Genomic DNA, 22,617 nt, shown 5'->3' on the forward strand with positions numbered 1-22,617 from the left:
ACCAACCTCATTTGATTCTCCCTTTTCTTCATCTTTGGAAGAATCTTTTTCTGCATTTTCTTTAGCCATTTCCTTGCGATGAATTCTCTCTGCTTCTTTTCTGAGAGCCCTATCATCGCGATAACGCACATAGCGCTGTAAGTGTGTGCGTGTGCGACAATGAATTGAAAGTTCTCTTTCTGGATTATCAAACCGTGGCAGATAAAGACGACACAAATCACAAAAATAAACTTCTACTTTCTTAACGTACTCTGCACCTGTAAAAGACAAAACCCAAAATACTTTACACCAAGTGTGCCACTTTCTTTAAATTACAACATACATGGTAATTTTAATAGTCATAAGTAGACTACCTATTTAAAGAAGCAGACAATACGCTGGTTCTATAAATAACTTAATACACTCTCTCCACTGAACTGTGCAGTTACAAATATGAACTGTGCAAAAGTATGTACCACAGTGAGAAGGCACAAACAACCATCAACATCAATTGATGCAAGAATGTTCTTTATTATTGCTGATCCAATGTGACACGACTTGATGATTGGATGTTACCAGTGACTCACAAGGAACAAGTGACAAATTCATTCTCCTCGCATAATCTTTCCTGACTTAAGTTATTCATAAACATTCAATTACTTTTGGAGAGTATTCCATTCCATACAAACTATACAATATGATGGAGGTAATTTTTAGAGATTTATTCTACATAAAATTAATGCATCCATTGTTTAATCACACCTCTTTGAGGTGGTTAACTTAGATATGCTATACAAAAATGAGTCATTCATACCTCATGTTTTCTTGAGACATAAAGCAAAAACTGACTAATTATAGATACTGCCAAACCTTAGGATACAATGCAGCAGTTTCAAAATTGTGCCACAAGATCAGTCACAAAACGTTAATACCACTATTGCCATTTTGCCCGTACAGTTAATCCTTTATTGTGACTGAATCATACTTGATTCATCATCATTTAAAATCAGATTCAGAAGGCCTACACTCAGGTCAACTTACATTTATTTGTCCAGGTATAGTAGTGGAAACTTCTATGCAGTATTGAAGTGTCACATGAAAGGTTACATTAACATCTTATGCATTCTAAAAGAATTTTTTGGTGAAATATTTAATAATTACTTTTAGAAACTAAAATACATACAATAACATTTATGAAAACAAACACAGAATTACTTATGCTTACAACTGGCCTTACCTAAACAAATTTTTGTTTTCGATTTCTTCTCTTCACCATCTTTATTTTCCTTTGACTTCCCCTCACCTTCTGACTCTTCATCGCCACTATCTGTCAAAGAAACAACACAATGAACTCACTTGGAAAGCACAAACACACACTGTACTAGCCCTTTCAGCTTAAGTAGTTTCATAAAGAGACCACCAAAGTATTTTCACTTTGTGCCTATTGAAATTGTGGTTTCTGACTTAACTAGTAAAAAAATATTAATCTGTGCAACATCTTGCAACAAGAAAGGAACTATGAGCTCCAGGTAGATACAGTGGTTCTTGAAACAAATGGGAGTTGAGGGAAAGGTTATAGTGTTCCAATTCAGGTTTTTTCCTTCCAATGATAATCTGACAGTAAGAGTTTTTCAGTTTACATCATCAGCAACTGTGACAGTTTCTACATTTTAGCTAATATTAGGTACTCCTTTTCCAGCAAAACTCCAGGATAGGTTTTTTAATTCCTGAGTCTGCAAAACTAAAAAAGGACAAATGTCTTCATGTTACCTTGTATGCATGTGCCCTCAACATTTCCTTGGCCATGTTTCCACATCAGCTCACTAGGTGGCAGGGCTGTGCTTAGCAACACACTGTTTGGGTTGGTAGCGCATTAGTTACAACAACAGATGCCAATTGGGAGCAGAGAGAGAACATTAAGTTTTGTGTTAAGCTCAGGAACACAATGATTAAGGAAGAAATTGCAGGTGAGGCACTTTTAGGAAGTCTTGTTTTCGAGTGGTCCAAAAGGTTTTGCGAGGGTAGAGATTCAGTGGAAGACAATCCCAGATCTGGTTGTCCATCTACAGCACATACTGCTGCAAACATGAATGTAAGGCAGTTATTGCAAGGTGGTCATCGTGTAACTGTGTGTACGATATCAGAACAAATTAATTTGAATCGTAAAATGTGTCATAAGATTTTATGCGAAGATTTAGAGAATGGAAAATAATGCAAAACTTGTTCCTCGAACACTGACAACCAGAAAGAGGAAAGATGGATTTCTGCTGAACTATAGGATGGAGCCTGATGTAATTCCTCATTCGTGTCATAGATTACTGCTGGAGATGAAAATTTATGCTACCAGTATGACCCTCTCATGAAGGGTCGAAGTAGCGAATGGCAGAGCCCTGGATCACCAGCTCAAAGAAAGTCAAATGCCAACCTTTAAGAACAAAGAATGTTGATCGCATTCTTTAATAGTAAAGGATTAGTTTACCATGAGTGTGTTCCTCCAGGCCAAACAGTGAACCGAACTCGTTTACACTTAAGTCTTAAAACATTTGCGACAAGTAGTGTGATGTCGTCTCCCTAACTTGTGCCGTTCTAAGGACTTGCTCTCACTGCATGATAATGCAACATCCCATTCTGCTTTACCCAGAATCTGGCCAGACATGCTGTTACTGCCATCTTAGATCCACCACCTCTCACTGTGCAATTTTTTCTTTTTTCTGCATGTAAAAAAGTGCCTGAAACGAAAGCTTCCTCAAGATATTGCAGACAACCAACAGGCTGTGAATAATGAGCTTACAAGTAGTGCAGCTGAAAATTTCCCTATATGCTTTTAAGACTTTCAGAAACATTGACAATCGTGAACAGATAGCCAAGGAAACTAATTCAATAGAAGCTAGGATCATTTGGTAAGTGCCATTTTCTATTTTAAACAGATGTAACCTTTCATTTACAGTAAGTTGGCGAAGATGTCAGCAAAATGTGTGAGGTAACTACACAGCTTATTGGCGTGTATATTCCACCCCTTCTTTGAGGATGAGCAAGTCATAGTAAAATAATAATAATAATAATAATAGTAAAATCCCAAACGAAGAAAATGGAAATGTTCTATATGCAAAGTTGGACTATGTAAGGTGAACAGAAGCGTGTGCTTTCCACTGTAGTGTTTTCATTTGATAGTACTGAACATGAAGTAATATGACTCTTTACATATTTAAAATGAAGTATAATCTTAACATAATGGATTCTGCTTTTGCAATTTTATTCTTAGTTCTGTTTACTTCACAATAATACTTCTGTTTAATACATAGTTCACAGAATTAAAAACGTTCATCTGCGATGAATAAAAAGGTGTCAGTTTTTGTGTGCAACTCTACTAAAGTTGGTATCACTGCAGTGGTTTCATACCGGGACCAACAGTTTGTGGCTTAATGACACATTAAAATTAAGAAATAACTCTATATTCTTTAAGTAACACACAATTTCAACTCAGTTTTAATAATTCATTGCTCAAAGAGTTAAGTGATGACTATGAACATCTTTCTCATTATCTTCCAGTGAATTTGTCAGGTAAGTTACGAGAATTTACCACCAACTTACCATATTTACATCATCATATCATTAGTAACATTCTTCCCCAAATACGTGCAATGTCTTTAAGAACACTTCTGGAAACGTTGAGCACAGGATGTTAGTAACACTCAAAGTGGATGTTGGGGACTGCACGAATTAACACATACTTGTAAGCCGTAACTGAATTCTAAGATACATTTAGCCATCAGTGTAACTCCAGGTATAAAAGCTTGCGCAATAAGATGCACAGTTAAGCATTTAGAAATAGTACTGGCTTACCATCAACTGTACCCACAGAATCCAAGATCATGAATTTATCCATGTTTACTTCCTTCTCTTCCTCTTCACCTCCACTTGGCTCATTACTTCTTGAACGACGAGCCCTCATTCTTTCATCTAAGAGTGCTTTTCTCTGTTTGGAGAGGCAAGAGGTTAAAAATGCAATTTAGAACAAAATTAAATTTATGTAAGGAAAAAAAATTCCAAATACCTTGATATGATCCAGTGAACATATGTGATTCTCATACATCATGGGAGATTTGAAACCCATTCGGCAAGTGCTGCAATATGGCATCAAAAACTTCCTCATAGCCTGTAGGATAAATAAATTTTCAGAACAAGCTTCCAACAAACCTACAACCCATCTAAACAGTGGGTCAGCTACAGATAGACTTTTGCTCAAGGCAAAATATTTTTATCTGCTAATAAATACACAACACCATCAGGAAGAGGAGAGCTATTAATTTTTTCTGGGATTGAGGTGGGAGAGTTTTTGTTTGCTCTTACAGAACATGGTGAGTACGACAGTTTGTATCTACATCATGTTTGAGAACCACTTATACCAACCCACCCAGGATTGTGACTAACATTTTGTATTTACTCATGATAGCAGCCCAGGTAGTCAGTGAGAAATTTGACTTGGTAGTGATTTGCAGTGTGAATTATTTTGAAACAGTAAAATTTTAAGCCACTGGGGGTGGGGGAGTGGAAGGTGCAGGTGAGGGAGAGGGGGGAGTGGTGTCTAATAAATTACATAGTTAATCTGAAAATAGTACTCACACGGTGTGCTTCTGACACTTGGTGTTTTGTTTTAAGTTGTCTGTAATACAACTTACAAATTGGGCAAAAATTGTTTCTTGATGACAAAGTGCCTTTCAGTTCTTCATTTTCTTCAATAATGCGTTGTTTCTGGCGCTGCGACAAACGCATGCGGGCAAGAGTCTGTTTATGTTTCAAAGCCTGCTTACGCATTGCATTACCATGTTTTGATGAGTACAGATGCAATGCATACTCCTACGACGAGAAGAAACATCTCAGTAACTTACGAACTTTTTGTTACGTACTTAAAAACAGAAGTTAACACATTGTCACAAATATCAAAACCAGTAATAAAAATTAATTTTTCATAGTTTAGTAAGCATTATATCACAGTGCACTTACGTTTTATTTTATCAGACTGATTTTCACAAAGCCCATACTTTAGCTCAATTTATTCTAAACTGGTCAGATGTAATGTATTTGTACCAACTGTCTAAAAAAAGACTTGCTAATCAAAAATTTAAGGATGAGAACACCCTTGTAAACACAATGTCAGATTTTTAACTAGACAAAAGAAGCGTAATTAGTAATATTTTTGCTTGTTTAATTGCTACTGAACATAGGAACTATCTGGAATCTCAAAAAATGCAAATTGCTATTACATTTTATACATACACAGACATTTTTTTCTTGTATGCTAATGCAGACATATGGAAACAGAAATTGGAAATCTTAAATTGGTAGAAACTACATAACGAATGCATATGCACTGTAACATCCAGAAGTGGCCTCCATAAGCTTGCAATCAAAGAGTCACAGCAATATCTTTGTGGTTGTATACATGGAAGAACCCTGGAGATACTAAAAGGTATCAGATAGATTATATAATGGTAAAACAAATACTAACAAAGAGATAGAGGGGCTGGCCAGTACTTACCTCAGCTCAGTATAGCCGATAGATACACATAAAACAGAACCGAAAATTTACGTTCCTAGCTTTCGGAACAAATGTTCCTTCATTGGGGAGGAGAGAGGGGAAAGAAAGGGAAGAAGGGAAAGGAGATTCAGTTACTCACAACCCAGGTTATGAAGCAACAGGGAAAGGAAAATAGGGAGGGTAGCAAGGATGGAGGCATGGTTGTCAGAGGGAAGCCAAAGATATTCTACTGTAAGTACTGTGCCAGCTTCAAACCAAAGAGGATGCATACAGAAGTAAAGAGGTATATAGTATAAAGATAAACACAACTATGTAGGATGAAAAGATGCGTGAATGGCTAAAGAGGAAAGGGAAAGAGGAGAAGACTGAAGAGTGAATGGGAGTGAGGTTGTGTAACGTAGGTTCAGTCCAGGGGGCTGGCGGGATGAAAGGATGTGTTGGAGTGCAAGTTCCCATCTCCACAGTTCAGAGGGACTGGTGTTGGGTGGGAGAAGCCAAATGGCACATACGGTGTAGCAGGTTCCTAGGTCCCTAGAATTATGCTGGACGGCATGCTCCGCTACTGGGTATTGGGCATCTCCTAGGCGGACAGTTCGTCTGTGTCCGTTCATGCGCTCAGCCAGTTTAGTTGTTGTCATGCCGATGTAAAAGGCTGTGCAGTGCAGGCATGTCAGTTGATAAATGACATGTGTAGTTTCACACGTAGCCCTGCCATGAATTGTGTATGTTTTACCAGTAGCGGGGCTGGAGTAGGTGGTTGTGGGGGGATGCATGGGGCAGGTTTTGCAGCGGGGTCGATTACAGGGGTAGGAACCGCTGGGTAGAGAAGGTAGTCTGGGAATATTGTAGGGTTTAACAAGGATGTTACGGAGGTTAGGGGGGCGAAGAAAGGCAACTCTGGGTGGTGTGGGGAGAATTTTGTCAAGGGATGATCTCATTTCAGGGGTTGACTTGAGAAAGTCATATCCCTGGCGGAGTAATTTGTTGATGTTTTCGAGGCCAGGATAATATTGGGTGACAAGGGGGATGCTTCTGTGTGGTCTGGGGGTAGGAACATTGTTGTTGGACGGGGAGGAATGTACTGCTCGGGAAATCTGTTAGTGGACAAGGTCTGCAGGATAGTTGCGGGAGAGGAAAGCATTGGTCAGGTTATTGGTGTAATTGTTGAGGGATTCGTCACTGGAGCAGATACGTTTGCCACGAATACCTAGGCTGTAGGGAAGGGAGCGTTTGATGTGGAAAGGCACGAATACCTAGGCTGTAGGGAAGGGAGCGTTTGATGTGGAAAGGATGGCAGCTATCAAAGTGAAGGTACTGTTGTTTGTTTGTGGGTTTGATATGGACAGAGGTGTGGATGTGAGCTTCAACAAGATGAAGGTCAACATCCAGGAAGGTGGCTTGGGTTTTGGAGAAGGACCAGGTGAAAGTCAGATTCGAAAAGGAGTTGAGGTTATGGAGGAAATTAAGGAGTGTTTCTTCACCATGAGTCCAGACCACAAAGATGTCATCTATAAACCTATACCAGGCCAGGGGAAGCAGCTGTTGGGTCTTCAGGAAAGCCTCCTCCATGCAGCCCATGAAGAGGTTGGCATAGGATGGAGCCATCCTGGTTCCCATGGCCGTTCCCCTGATTTGTTTGTAGGTCTGGCCTTCGAAAGTGAAGTAATTATGGGTGAGGATGAAGTTGGTAAGTGTGATAAGGAACGAGGTTTTTGGAAGATCTTCGGGTGGGCGTTGGGAGAGGTAGTGCTCAAGGGCAGAGAGACCATGAGTATGTGGGATGTTTGTGTAAAGGGATGTAGCATCTATGGTGACAAGAAAGGTTTCAGGTGGGAGAGGAGTGGGAATGGATTTGAGGCGTTCTAGGAAGTGGTTTGTGTCTTTGATGTAGGATGGGAGTCTGCGGGTGATAGGTTGGAGGTGCTGGTCTACCAGAGGTGAGATACGTTCGGTTGGGACTTTGAAGCCTGCTACAATGGGACGGCCAGGATGGTTCTCTTTGTGGATTTTGGGTAATAGGTAGAAGGTAGGGGTACGTGGCTCAGGTGGAGTGAGTAAGTCTATGGAAGCCATTGTGAGGCCTTGTGAGGGACCTTGGATTTTTAGGATTTTTGCAGTTCAGTCTGGATGGAGGGAATTGGATCCTGGGTAACAGCTTTGTAGGTTGAGGTGTCAGAGAGTTGACGCAGTCCTTCTGCCACATACTCCACACGGTCAAGTACGACAGTTGTGGAGCCTTTATCCGCCGGGAGGATGACAATAGAGCGGTCTATTTTCAGCTCCTTAATGGCACGGGATTCAGCTGGGGTGATGTTGGGGGTTGTCTGGATGTTCTTCAAGAAGGACTGGGAGGCAACACTGGATGTGAGGAATTCCTGGAATGTCTGCAAGGGATGGTTTTGGGGGAGGGGTGGAGGATCCCTTTGAGAAGGCAGTCGGAACTCTGCAAGGGATGGTTTTGGGGGAGGGGAGGAGGATCCCTTTGAGAAGGCAGTCGGAACTCTGCAAGGGATGGTTTTGGGGGAGGTATAATGGTAAGACAGATTTAGGAACCAGGTTTTAAAATTTAAGACATTTCCAGGGGCAGATGTGGACTCTGACCACAATCTATTGGTTATGAACTGTAGCTTAAAACTGAAGAAACTGCAAAAAGGTGGGAATTTAAGGAGATTGTACCTAGATAAACTGAAAGAACCAGAGGTTGTACAGGGTTTCAGGGAGAGCATAAGGGAACAATTGACAGGAATGGGGGAAAGAAATATAATAGAAGAAGAATAGGTAGCTTTGAGGGATGAAATAGTGAAGGCAGCAGAGGATCAAGTAGGTAAAAAGACGAGGGCTAGTAAAAAAATATAAAAATGCAGTAAATGAAGCAGGCAAAAAGGAATACAAACGTCTCAAAAATGAGATCGACAGGAAGTGCAAAATGGCTAAGCAGGGATGGCTAGAGGACAAATTTAAGTATGTAGAGGCTTATCTCACTAGGGTAAGATAGATACTGCCTACAGGAAAATTAAAGAGACCTTTGGAGAAAAGAGAGCCACTTGTATGAATATCAAGAGATCAGACGCAAACCCAGTTCTAAGCAAAGAAGGGAAAGCAGAAAGGTGGGAGGAGTATACAGAGGGTCTATACAAGGGCGATTTACTTCAGGGCAATATTATGGAAATTGAAGAGGATGTAGATGAAGATGAAATGGGAGATATGATATTGCGTGAAGAGTTTGACAGAACACTGAAAGACCTTTCGAAACAAGGCCCCGGAAGCAGACAACATTCCATTATAACTACTGACAGCCTTGGGAGAGCCAGTCCTGACAAAGCTCTACCATTTGTCGAGCAAGATGTATGAGACAGGTGAAATACCCTCAGACTTCAAGAAGAATATAATAATTCTAATCCCATAGAAAGCAGGTGTTGACAGATGTAAAAATTACCGAACTATCAGTTTAATAAGTCACAGCTGCAAAGTACTAATGCGAATTCTTTACAGACAAATGGAGAAACTGGTAGAAGCCGACATTGGGGAAGATCAGTTTGGATTCCGTAGAAATGTTGGAACACGTGAGGCAATACTGACCCTACGACTTATCTTAGAAGAAAGATTAAGGAAAGGCAAACCTACATTTCTAGCATTTGTAGACTTAGAGAAAGTTTTTGACAATGCTGATTGAAATACTCTCTTTCAAATTCTGAAGGTGGCAGGGGTAAAATACAGGGAGCGAAAGGCTATTTACAATTTGTACAGAAAGCGGATGGCATGAAAGGGAAGCAGCGGTTGGGAAGGGAGTGAGACAGGGTTGTAGCCTCTCCCCAATGTTATTCAATCTGTATATTGAGCAGGCAGTAAAAGAAACCAAAGAAAATTCGGGGTAGGTATTAAAATCCATGGAGAAGAAAAAAACTTTGAGGTTCACCAATGACATTGTAATTCTGTCAGACAGCAAAGGACTTGGAAGAGCAGTTGAACGGAATGGACAGTGTCTTGAAAGGAGGATATAAGATGAACATCAACAGAAGCAAAACGAGGATAATGGAATGTAGTCTAGTTAAGTCAGGTGATGCTGAGGGAATTAGATTAGGAAATGAGACACTTAAAGTAGTAAAGGAGTTTTGCTATTTGCGGAGCAAAATAACTGATGATGGTCAAAGTAGAGAAGATATAAAATTTAGACTGGCAATGGCAAGGAAAGCGTTTCTGAAGAAGAGAAATTTGTTAACATCAAGTATAGATTTAAGTGTGAGGAAGTCGTTCCTTAAAGTATTTGTATGGAGTGTAGCCATGTATGAAGTGAAACATGGACGATAAATAGTTTAGACAAGAAGACAGTAGAAGCATTCGAAATGTGGTGCTACAGAAGAATGCTGAAGATTATATGGGTCGATCACGTAACTAATGAGGAGGTACTGAATAGAATTGGGGAGAAGAGGAGCTTGTTGCACAACTGGACAAGAAGAAGGGATCGGTTGGTAGGACATGTTCTGAGGCACCAAGGGATCACCAATTTAGCATTGGAAGGCAGCATGGAGGGTAAAAATCGTAGAGGGAGACCAAGAGATGAATACACTAAGCAGATTAAGAAGGATGTAGGCTGCAGTAGGTACTGGGAGATGAAGCGTGGACAGGTTAGAGTAGCATGGAGAGCTGCATCAAACCAGTCTCAGGACTGAAGACCACAACAACAACAACATGGAAATCAATAATGCACATCTCTAAGCAAAACAAGGTCACGTAGAAAACAACTGATTAAGGAACTTACCTCGAAAATTTCCCATGCCCAAGTTTAAAAAACTAATTTCATAATTAAGAAAAAAACTTTCTTTAATTATTCCTAAAATTTGCAAATTAGACAGATTCTTAGTGACCATGAATTCAATGTCGTGTTGTTATATTTATCATACAATGAAATTAAAGTTTACTTTCAAATATATAAAAATAATAGAAAAACTTATTGGCTTAGACACTCTTCGCCAGTTGTCACGAAATTATAAAAATCTCTGAACTCTTTAGGGTAACAAACAGTGAAACTGTCTGTAACATTTTGTCACTTTCACACATTTCAATGTCAAAGAGTTCATTTAAAATTAAATTTATGTTATATTTTACAGTTTATTACACAAAAAATTATTAAATTGGTGTATAAGTTCAAAGCGTTTTTGTTTCGCATGATGGTATTCAAGTTGCTATGGGTTTATTTATGGACTGTCAATTTTTATTTGTGGTTTACTGTTGTTATTTGAGTTCACATATTGTTATATTGTCGTTTGGGATAGTGGACGCTAGAAAATGGCATGTCAAGTGGAGAATTATGAACATTTCTGACATTCTTTGGGTTCAACCAACAGTTGACAGCAGCAGAGCAACATTTGTACCGTGTATGGGAATAATGCCATTTGACAGAGCAGGGAAGAAAATGGTTTTCTCACTTTAAGGAGAATCATTTTGATATTAATGACTCTACATACAGGAAGACCTTCAGGGTCTGATGAACATTTAAACATATGAACCCACAATGATCCACATCAGAATACTCAAGAGCTGTCAAATGTGATGAACTGTGATTATTCCACTGTCTTGTGACATTTGCATGCAATGGGGAAGGTTCAAAAATTGGGTTTAAGGGTATACCATGTGCTTTAAGCCAGAATCACAAAAGTCACTTCATTGGGAGGCCGTATGTGCAACTCTGCTTGTTCATGATCAACTGGCTCGTGAACAACACCGACCATTCCTATCCCATATTGTTACAAATAATGAGAAATGATGTCCCTATGCTAACAGAAAAGAAGGGAATGGTTCAGTCTAAATATTGTGTACTGTGAATTGTTCCCCGGGGTGCAACCATCACTACTGACACCTCAACAGATGACGATGATGATGATGATGATGATGATGACGACGATGAGTTGGTTGAGGGGGCACTCGACATCACGGTCATCAGCACCCGGACAAAAAGTCAACATGAAATCTCATGGGTGGGGACGAAGGCTGTCCCCACATGCAGAGCTGTTTATACCATACTAAAGTCTGCTGCCCTTCCCCACCAGTTTAGGGATGAGGCCTGATAGTTCACAAAATTTCACCACTCTGTTAACACTGGTATCAGTATCTGCGAGGACCGTGTGCAGATCTCCAGCGAGAATGAGGGCTGCCCTATTATCAGTACACAGGACAGTGCCACAATATGCTGAACTGAAAGTAGCATGCCACAAACTTCACAGAAAGGTGGATCCTCCACCCGGAGGATGAAGCCATCTGTGAAAGGGCTATGCCCAATGCGCAGTCTCTTAAGCAAAACCACCTTCCAGCGGCGACTGTCAACAGCTCTTGCAGGCAAAAATCAAGAACCCTGTCCAGTAAGACTGCATGAAGTGACGCTACTCCACAGTAACACCCGCCTGAATTCTGCTGGACCGACAAAAAACACTATACAGGAGTTGGGTAGGGGAAGTCATTCTGTACCTACCTTATTCATCTGATCTTGTGCTATCAGATTTTCATCTTTTCCGCTCTATTGAAAAACCTTCAAGGAACTTACTTTCTGGATGAAAATGCTCTTTGAACATGGCTCTCGAGTTTTTCACCTCAAAACCATGCGATTTCTACATTCGCACAATCGAGAAATTATCCCAGCTTTGGCAGACTGGTAAATAGTGAAGGAGAGTTATCGATGACTGTAGTCTTATACGTATCTGTTGCGTTTAATAAACTTACAGAAAAAGGCTTTGAACTTATGCTCAAACCTAATATTTATTTTGAGGCTACTCCACGCCTGCTGTCATATCAAAGATAAATTTTTAACTAGGCTTGCAGAATAAGCATGTAGTGTCCAGAATTCTGATGTGCTGCTTTACTGACAAGGCTCACTGACACACCAATACATATATGTACATGCTATCAACATGCTGCTAATGCTGTACTATTAGCAAATGTTAAAAATTCCTACAAAGCCAAGAAGCACTGTGCTTTTATGCATTGCATCAATTTTCCACAAAACAAACATGCACAAAATGCATAATTTCTTTGCGCTGCGAAGGATCAAATGTACACGCAAAGGTGAACAAAAAACGCATTTCGTGGATGCACCTATCCAAATTTAAGACAAAGGCTTAAAGTGTATTTCATAACAAAAGTCCTTATTACCTTGAATGTTATGCACCTCGAATAACAGTGTGGGCAAGTCAACCGAATGAAAGGCCTTGACAGGAAGTTGGTCCGGCGATGGCCCTCTTCTTCACTCACTGCTCGATCATCAGAACCCTGCTTAATTGTAACCTGCATTTAAATAACACTGTAAACAGCCCAATATTAAGTAAATACTATAACTCACTAACAGTATAAGGATTCTAACGGGAATAGCCAACACTCTTCATAGTTTTTAACTTTCATAATGTATGTATCTCTCACAATACCTTACCAACAGTGAAACATGTACAGATATCTGGTAATAACGTGGTACAATTTGCTGTGTACTTTCGGTAACTACATCAATAAGTAAACAATATTAAATTTACCTGCACCCTTAACTACTTAAATATGGCATTAAATTCCAGCCGATATACTAATCCTTTTAGGAATGTACTTTAAAACTGGCAGTGTGTGTACATGGCTTCCTTCAGTTTTATTTATGCTACTAAGAATTTTACTACCTAAAACAACATTTCTATTCTTAACATTACTTCCAGAAGGACAGTAGCAACCTTATGGCAGTCAATGTGCTAAAAATGACGACTGTTTTGACACTTTTTGAGAGCTCATGGTGTGAAACTTAGGACTGTAATAAGTTATTTTAACAGTAATTTCCAAATATTTGATGACACACGCTGAATCTGTAATCTCAAATTCCAATGAAAAAAAAAAAAGATTGGAGGTATCCAATGCAACAGTACAAGCCGTGTTGACTGAAGTATCCCATTTAGCTGACTAACAAACATTAAAAACAGGGAGTCCACCATGAAGAAAGGGAGGAATGGTACGTGACGAGACGGGAAAGGAGATGATACATGACAGCAAATTGCAATGAAATACGTGCTTTCTGAAAAATATCTTGTCCAACTGATTACTGCAACATAAGTCTTCAAATGATTTCTAACTCAAGTCTTTTATTTCCAATCTTGACAACAATTCTAACATGACCGGGGAAAAAAAAAAATAAATAAATAAATAAAGGAAGAAGAATAATCTCAATATAGCATACTGGCTACATTGTAGTGCTGTATATGGTGTAAAATTGCTATCAGGCAGTTACACAACATTCCATCATTGATGTACATCATACCATAAAGTTGTTCAAGTTGTGTGTATGTGCCAAGTTGGTTGTATGGAATCAGTTGGCTAAACATGGAGAGATGACAGAGTGGCAGAAAGTTTTTATGTTTGGTCCTGCACATGACCAGAGTGTGGTATGGGACACTTTGGAACAGCCAGTGAAATGTAGCAATCAATATCATCATTTGCTACCTACAGCACCTATTTGTCAAGGAGTGGCTTGATCTTGATATGGCATGCCTGAAGATATTTCTGGACATCATTCCTTGCCGAATTGGGGCCATTTTCAAGGCAAGATCTGGCGTAACATGGTATTAGTATGTCATCTCCCGAGAATGATGTGTTCCATATGATTACATCCATTATGTGTAATGAACCACATTTTCCACTCAATTACAAGCTACAAATGTCATTCTTTCAATGTTCATCTTGAAAGACAATGACAAAAGATAAATATTCCATAGTATGATTATGAACTGTTTGTCCAATGTTAAAAGTAATACCAGATATCAACAATGTCACCACAACAGATGCATATCATTTTTAATTAAGCTTTCTATATTCAAGACATATTTCTTTCATTAGCACCTTATGGACCATTCTTAGACAAAGGAATTACAGTACATTCTGTACATAAGCAACAGTCACAACAGAATAGCATTCATTCAAACTTACAATGATCTGAACAACCAAAGAGCACTTTAGTCTTATTCAAATTTAATTTTTTTAATTAACTCCTTGTAATCTGAATCTCTCAACTGTCGAATGCAAGAAGCTTCCTTGATACAGAAATTTGTTAAGCTAGGAAGTAACACCAAACGAATTGTAAACAGAAGTGTGTTGACTACAACTGTAAATTGTCTCTTGGACCCATCTCTCTGACCACTAAGTACCAGTTAAATTATTGTGCTCCACCAACCCCCAGCTGCAGAGGAAGTACTTCAAATTGACCTCCCAGTTTTCCTTGAGGGCTATTGGCATGTTTAAGTGTCCCATTCCACCAACCCTCTCACTGCTGCATTAGAGTTACCTCTGTATCTCTGAATTAATGAAGTATCACATGATTACCGATCCACAAGGACAGACTAGGCCACGAATTACTGTCCGCCAGATATAGAACACACTAACTCTGGAATGAAGTATTTATGAAATATGACAACTGTTAGGACCACATAATTACCGATGCACAGGGACAGATTGGGCTGCACACGACTGTCCATGAGATATAAAACCCACTAGCTCGGGGATGAAATCGTTCCGCTACCAATTTCAAATAAAATTTCGATATCTTATCTACATTTCATACACAGCAATGTATGAGCTACAGTCAACCATATATGAAGTTCACACAATGCCTTATAACTTTGCAAACTCTGATATTCCATGAGAAGCTTTACTTAATTTGATGCAGCATAGTAACTATGATTAAGAACAAAAAGAAAGTCAGTCCTTTATCAAGCAAAGATATTAGACTGTAAGATGTGCAACCCTCAAATTTGTTACTGCAAAGTTTTATTAAAATCGGATGGAAGTATTTCAAAGTGACCAGAATGAAGTATCTCAGCACCAGTGCTGTGACAAAGTGGCACTCAGTACAGAATGTGGGGAGCCTGACTGTAGCAAGCCAACCATATGTTACATAATATTGGGTTCATTAACAGTAGAAAATAATTCTCATGTCTAAGAGCACAGACTTGCTTTGGGCTTCTTACGTTTATATTTCAAACTACAACCAACATGTTCAAGTTTACAGTTCATTTAAAGGTAAGCACATACATTAGAACAGTGAAAAATGACACATAACAAAAGCAACGTAAATACTTATCTCAGTTCACATGGTGTCAAGAGAACACTTATCAATAGTAAACATGTACAAAATGAGATCAATAAATTTTGTTGCAAATCATTTAGCCATCAGTATTCGATAGCTCAATGGGCAAGTGCCAGTCAAGTAAAAAGGGTGTGATTACCAGGGACTGACTGGTTTCACCTCTCACAATGATTCATAATGTCACTTTTTAATATAACAACATTTAAAATTTATTTATTTGCTAGCATCATTGTTGAAAATCCACATGAAGCTGTAGGTTTCAGATACAGTTGGCTCCCGAAAGCCAGTAAAAAGAAATAGCATATGAATTCCGAAAGTACCACACCTAAAAGCACTGTGTTCACACTATCTGATTAAGAATAGTTTTAGTACTATCAAATGCTGATGCACTCCTTTTAGGGAGAGATTTTAATAATATGTAAATTTCATAAACTTCAAATAATACACAAAAAAAGAGAAAATTATAAAATGGCCCCATTTGAACTAAAACTTTCCAATTTCTTTTAATAATTTTCAATTCAACTATAACCCCTTGTCAAACAATCACAGAAAACATACCTGACAATGAGCAACGGATGTGATAAGCACTTAATCCTTTCACTGTGATGTTGGGAAAGTGGACAGAAAACCTCTGTCCACAGCCAGGAACAGACTTTCTCACAGTGATTTTCATTGGGAAAGTGGATGGAAAACCTCTGTCCACAGCCAGGAACAGACTTTCTCACAGTGATTTTCTTTTTCATTTTTTTAAATTTTTTACTTCTAACTAAATGAAACTTAGGGGCATCTAAACATAACTCTTAATACTTATTTTTACGGCTTTGAAAAAACAATCACTTAGAATTTCTTCAATGTATGATACTTTAGGAAATACATAAAACGATGCTGCAATCTGAAGAATATATTTGGACCTTATTCTTCTTTTTGGAGCCAATTCAGGCTTAGAACATATGTAGCAATATCTCTGAGGCTTCTGTTTTCCTCCAGGTATGGGTGGAAATAACTGGGAAACAGGGCCTGTCAGTTTCTTAGAAGATTCAACAGAAGAAACCCCATTTTGTTTTTTAACCCAATTTTGACACTGTTCTTTTCGATGAGCTGTCTAGCCTGTCTAGATGACTGCTGAATCTGTGTGAGAAAGTAAATTCCGAAAATATCTATTTGTCTCAAAATAAATTTTACTCAAGTTCTGGAGTAACAAAATGTTCTAATATTTCAGATTCATTGTTCACACAACAAAATGTCTTTGAAACCAGAACTAGTTTCACTAAACTTGTGACCTTTCAGATGAAATTCATAGTTCATCCAGTTTAACATTCCTCTGTCTGTTCCGAGATGGAGAAAGCATACCGCCATAAGTGGAAGATGATGCCATTCAGTGCACTGAAGTAAGTGAACAACAATGAATGACAGTAAAACAATGCACTTTTTACACTTAAGAGTGGCACCTTAAGAATACAGACATTCTTACTCTACAGACAGAGTGCTCAAGATGCCATTATCATGTAATAGGGCTAAAAGAAACTACATTTTCTTCTGCAATATTGCAGACAGACTTGGTAGGAATGTAGCCACTGTACATGCCCTGCTGGCAGCAGTGGTCATAAGACTGTATGGTCACAAGAACACTGGGCTCCAGATGGCCCCACGCCCTGTAGCATGCATTCCACTGAGCCCACACACATTGGACCTACGCTTTTTGAATTATTGTCTGAGGTGTGATTTCATATAACAGTAGAAGCAATATCATTGTTATCCCATGCACCACGACTGCAAAATTGCATGTCAATGTTGTGATTCTGCCTGTTGTGCTGCCACTCATGAACAGCATTCCAGAGGGTGTTTTCCAACAGGATAACACTGGCCCACATACCAATGTTGCAGTCCATCATGCTCAACAGTGTGTCGACATGCCTTGGCCTGCTTGATCATTCCAGTCTCAGCCACGAACAGTAGTAACTACCCCTCTAATGATCAATGGAGTAGAACAGCCATGGAACTCCATCCCACAAAATGATATACAGCACTTGTGCAACATAATGCATGCATGTTTGCATTCAACATTCTGGCAGTTCAGGGTTGCCACTAGTTTCCCCAAGTGAAATTCCCTAGTAAGTTTTAGAATTTTTCCCTGACAAATTTTGACATCTCAAGGGTAAGTTAAGATGTAAGTTGACAATCTGTCTTTGCAGCTAAGGTACAAGAAACAATAGTGCAAATAAGGGAATATCTAACAAAAGCTTGCAAGCAGATGACGTTCACTGATATGAGAAAATATTAAGGAGTAACATCAACATTTTTTGTAATTTACGGTTTTTAGATGGAAAAAGCAAGCCAAATGGTATATGTTTTTTATTTAGACCACAATTTTTATTTTACTTCAATAAAACAAGACATTTGGTGACAAAAATATGGATTTCCTTGGAGTTGCAAGACAGATTTAAAATACCTTCACTGATTCCAAAAATGACCTCACAAAAATGTAGGCCTCTTGAAAGAAGGGTATACAGAGGGGAAGAATTGTGGTGACAGCAATAAAATGATGGTTCTACTATGTTTCATTATTGCGAGTTATTACCCATTGTGTTATATCTATTATTTTACAGGTATTTTGTGATTTTTCTTTCGAAAATCTACAAGTACATAGCGCATAAACCGTTAACGACTGACAAATTTCTTTTTATCGTCTGTACTTTCCAACATATAGACTACTTTGCAAGTGCCAAAATGTACTAGAACAAATAAAATGTTTATAAACTGCAGTGAGACATTTACAAATCCTGAAATGCATTACCCATGGCCTCTGGCCTGCTGATGAGCACCACACACAGACACGGCCTGCAGGGAGATCAGTGAGACAAGATCTGACAGGTAGGGGCTGTTCATTAGTGGGACCCGGATGGCTTCCGATCAGCAGGCACCATCCATTACAGATAACTGCAGAAAAGGAATGCAGTTTTGGCCCAGTGTGGAAATCCACTTGTGTGGCCAGCTATTCATGAGCCACCCAGATATATAAAGGGCTGACAGTGAAAGGGGTAAGTGACAAATGGCATTTCTTCTTAACAGGCATCTACACTATTAAAACACTGTCACAGAACCTGGTGCTAGTTGCACATACATATACAATGGCTTTGAAAGTGGTGGTGGAGGGCAAATTTGATTTTAAGCCTGCTATTTATTTATCGAGTTTAAAAATTTAAATTGCTGCCAATTTACTCGTTGAGAGTTGTAATCTTATATTATGTCTAAGTTTAACAAACTAGAAAGGAGGATCTTAAGGGCACTCAACACTGAGGTTATCAGCAAATGTAACATGAGAAGTATTACAATTAGAAACTGCATTTATCTTGAGGCAGCACAACTGATGACACGCAAACAAACAGACTATATATTAAGCCAGAATTTGAGAATGGGGGCACTTAGCTACTTCCAACAAAGCTTGTGCATAATTTCAAACTTTGCGAAACTCATCCGCGTGCTTGAACTCAAATATTTAACACAATACCTAATTTGAAATGTAATGAAACATCTGAAGCTGTCTGATACATGGGAATTAGATTCTTTAGAAAACTGGGGGGGTTTACGGGTATCAGCATCACCCATCACTATGTGCAAACCAATTATGTAATTAACAACTACGTTGATAAATACAAAAAATACTATGTGTATGCATGCTCCTCCACTTGTGAAGCAGGGCACTGCAGGGTAGAATTTTTTAAATGTAAGGAAATGAATTTTTTAAATATAAAGAAATGAATTTTTCCTTACCCAAGATTAAGCATGTTTCTTTGCTGTCATGGAATCTATTAACGCAAACTTTACAGCATATTTAATTTATTATAGTGTGATACACACATAATTGAAAGCATATTACATTCTAGCATTTATCTGTGCCATACTCACATGAACTCCTCCATTACTTTTAGTTTCTTTCTTCTCACTCTCAGTCTTATCTGTTTTTTCTCCACCTTCTGTTTCTTCCTCTTCTTCCTCAACTTCTTCTCCTTCTTCCGGTTCCTCATCTTTGGTTTCTTTCTTAACCTCTTTTTTAACCTTTTTCGTCTTCTTTTCCTTTTTGTCAGGTGTCTCCCCTTCCTCTAACTCCTCTTCAGCATCATCCTCTTCGTCTTCCTCCTCGTCTCCACCTTCTCCTTCCCCTTCGCCTTCTTGCTCTTCAGCCTTCTAAAATTTAGTTATTTCATGTAAGATAATGAATACAGAAGATGTGCAATACAATGTCAAAAGGTAGTAACAACATATGGACCCATGCAGCATAAAAACATTGTCAATAGTGTTGCATAACTGAATACATTAATGAACAATTGAAGTAGATAAACATGTTGGAGAGAGGATGGTGCCCCTGTCAACACAAAAAATTAAAGTTTGGACTGTAGTAGGACAAATCCAGCTATCAGACTCTTGGATCAGCAGATATGTGCATGCTCCATCTCTAACGTTATGCACTTAGGTTACAACATACTTAGTGCCAAGGGTATACCTTGAGTACATTTACTCTGAATACAATGGTTCTGAGCACTATGGGACTTAACATCTGTGGTCATCAGTCCCCTCTGAATACAATGCTGCCAGACTGTTACGGGTAACAATTCTACCAGAACCATCAATTACTACTAACATTTTCCTGATTATAAGACAATGTTTTTCTTCCAAATTCATAATTCAAAATACACAGTATCATGATACTCACACTTAACTATTGCTGCTGAGCTTAACTTTGTATACTGGTTAATATATTATATAGGGGTTGTCTGACATTTATAGAGCTTTTGCTATTGAGGTCACATGCAGATATATTTTGAAGAAATGAAAGGACACAACTGGGCAAATGATACTCATATTCAAACAGACTCAAGATTTCCCAATATGTCAAAGTGCTCAATACAGTATTGAGGATGCTCAATCAATCATGTGACACTTGAATCATGGCGACAGTGCACACAGGATACACGAGAAACTATGAACTAGACACAACAAACTACTGCTATGCTTAAAAAATAATTGTGTGAAATACGGGAGGAAACAGCACAATTCCATCATGTTACGAGCTATTGTATTTGAACATGTTTGCAATTAAATTTCTCGTACACGTACGGGCACTACGTACAAACATTAAAACTGCTATTCCAGTAAGGGTAACATTCATTCAAAGGCAGAAATGTTATCCTTCAAAAGACATTCCTTGGTTCTGAAGCCAGATCAATATTTTGATTATGAGAGTGTGTAATGATCTAGTAAGTGGGTTACAAAAGAGTAAGACAGTCACTGTTGTTCTATTAAAATATTGGGTGAAGATGTTACCAGCATTTGATCAGCTTGATAACACAGTGACATTAAGGTGAGACGAAGAAAATAGGTCCATAATGAAACATCTAATGAATGAACTCATTCATATTAAACTGACTTATTGTTGTGAGATAAGTTATGCACCACAACTGTAATACTGCTGTGAGAAAAATTACAGAGGCAGGACACATCATGGAGATAGTGCCGACATCAGTAGATCACAGGCCAAGCAGAAATTCAGTAATTGAACTGAACCATGACTGATCTTATATTTATGTATTACTTACTGTTGTTATACATGACTTGCACCCTACATGTTACATCACACTGTAAACAATGGGAATCTATACGGTGTACACTGTCTTTAGGAACATCTGCCATGTTTAAACTGGAGTGTGACTGAATCCATTTCTAGTCAAAATTGAACAAACACTCAACAATAATATTAATTTCTGTAGGGGACTGCAGAACTATTGATAGGGGCCAATGCCATAATTACATGCTACAATGTTGACGCTCATGATGACATATGACGAGAATGAAAGAGGTTGTCAGCTGCTGGTTCAACATAGTCAATGAGAAACAGGTGGGCGGACAGTCCGTTTGAAGACAGAGATATTGTAACATTCTCACATCAGTATAGAAGTGATCTAAGAATTCATGAGCAACTATGGAAATATCTACGGTTACTCATCTATAACTGTAACCAATAAACAAAATTATTCTGTTAAACAATGAATGAGAAGTGCTTAATTTGACCTACGTGGTGTTTGTGAGAAAGGGATTGTTTTAATAAATGTGGCAATTTGCTGCTGTCTATACTGACGGCACATTGTAAAACTGATTAACTGTGTTATCAGAAAGTTACTGCACTTCTCTCACCATTAATCTCTTCCATTCATAAATATTTGGCACTTGAGTGGACTGCACTGAGTTAAGCCACACACCCATTGTGAATCTGTCTAGGTGGGTGTTGGTATGTCTGATTAAATAGGGCTCATCATGTTCAAATCTAGAAGAGGAATAACCTGCTGTAATGCTTTGCTTGATTTTTGTGGAAATATCTGAAGTTCCATAACAATTAAGTGACCTACATTGGTTACGGAAGGAGTGAATTTAAGCCTTCAGGCCTCTTCAGAGATTTGGAGAACTGGGGCTAGGGTGGTGCAGTTTATACCTTCAAGCTGTGAAAATTATTCCAGCCACAGATCATGGAGACAATGAAATCGACATATCAAATACATATTGACATGCTACACTTTGTGCAGTGTCTTTAGCACAGCAGACAAGTAACGGCTAACTGTTTAGCTCTTTTTACATAATAGAGCATTTAACAGCAGCAAATAAGTACTCACTACTGCACTGAAAGCAATTCCACTCTATTAATACCAGCTCAGTGGAGTTATTTTATCCACTCACAAGAGAGAACTGGACAGGAAGTGCTAGGAAGGTGTAGTCTTTAAATCAAAAAGTGAACAGCACTCACAGGAGAAGTTGCCTTTCCCAGAAGAATGCCGCAGCTGCCATACAGGGTGACTAAGTATCCATTTCCCTCTACCATTGCAGAATAGCGTGCCGAGATTTCTGTAGATTCTGTCTATATGCATATCTATATTCCACGCAGTGTAACGGCACTTTGGGGAAAGTGAACACCCCTGGACATGTCTGCACAATGTGACAACAGTGATTCATA

General features: G+C 38.7%; 1 protein-coding gene across 4 annotated transcripts in view; it reads right to left on the reverse strand.

Annotated features, from left to right (window-relative positions):
* The window catches only part of LOC124715549 (neurofilament heavy polypeptide-like), an 86,412-nt gene that overhangs the window by 1,505 nt on the left and 62,290 nt on the right, over nt 1-22,617 (reverse strand). For 2 of the 4 annotated variants that reach the window (XM_047243524.1, XM_047243143.1), the window contains 7 exons: nt 19,524-19,802; nt 12,662-12,793; nt 4,603-4,836; nt 4,034-4,135; nt 3,823-3,955; nt 1,217-1,306; nt 7-257 (listed from right to left, as the gene is read on the reverse strand). In XM_047243524.1, coding sequence (XP_047099480.1) covers nt 7-257; nt 1,217-1,306; nt 3,823-3,955; nt 4,034-4,135; nt 4,603-4,836; nt 12,662-12,793; nt 19,524-19,802 — 1,221 coding nt within the window. The remainder of the gene's footprint in view (nt 1-6; nt 258-1,216; nt 1,307-3,822; nt 3,956-4,033; nt 4,136-4,602; nt 4,837-12,661; nt 12,794-19,523; nt 19,803-22,617) is intronic. The other 2 variants (XM_047244257.1, XM_047244249.1) reach the window with 2 other exon arrangements.

The sequence above is a fragment of the Schistocerca piceifrons genome, chromosome 1, assembly GCF_021461385.2.
Source record: "Schistocerca piceifrons isolate TAMUIC-IGC-003096 chromosome 1, iqSchPice1.1, whole genome shotgun sequence".
Lineage (NCBI taxonomy): Eukaryota > Metazoa > Arthropoda > Insecta > Orthoptera > Acrididae > Schistocerca > Schistocerca piceifrons.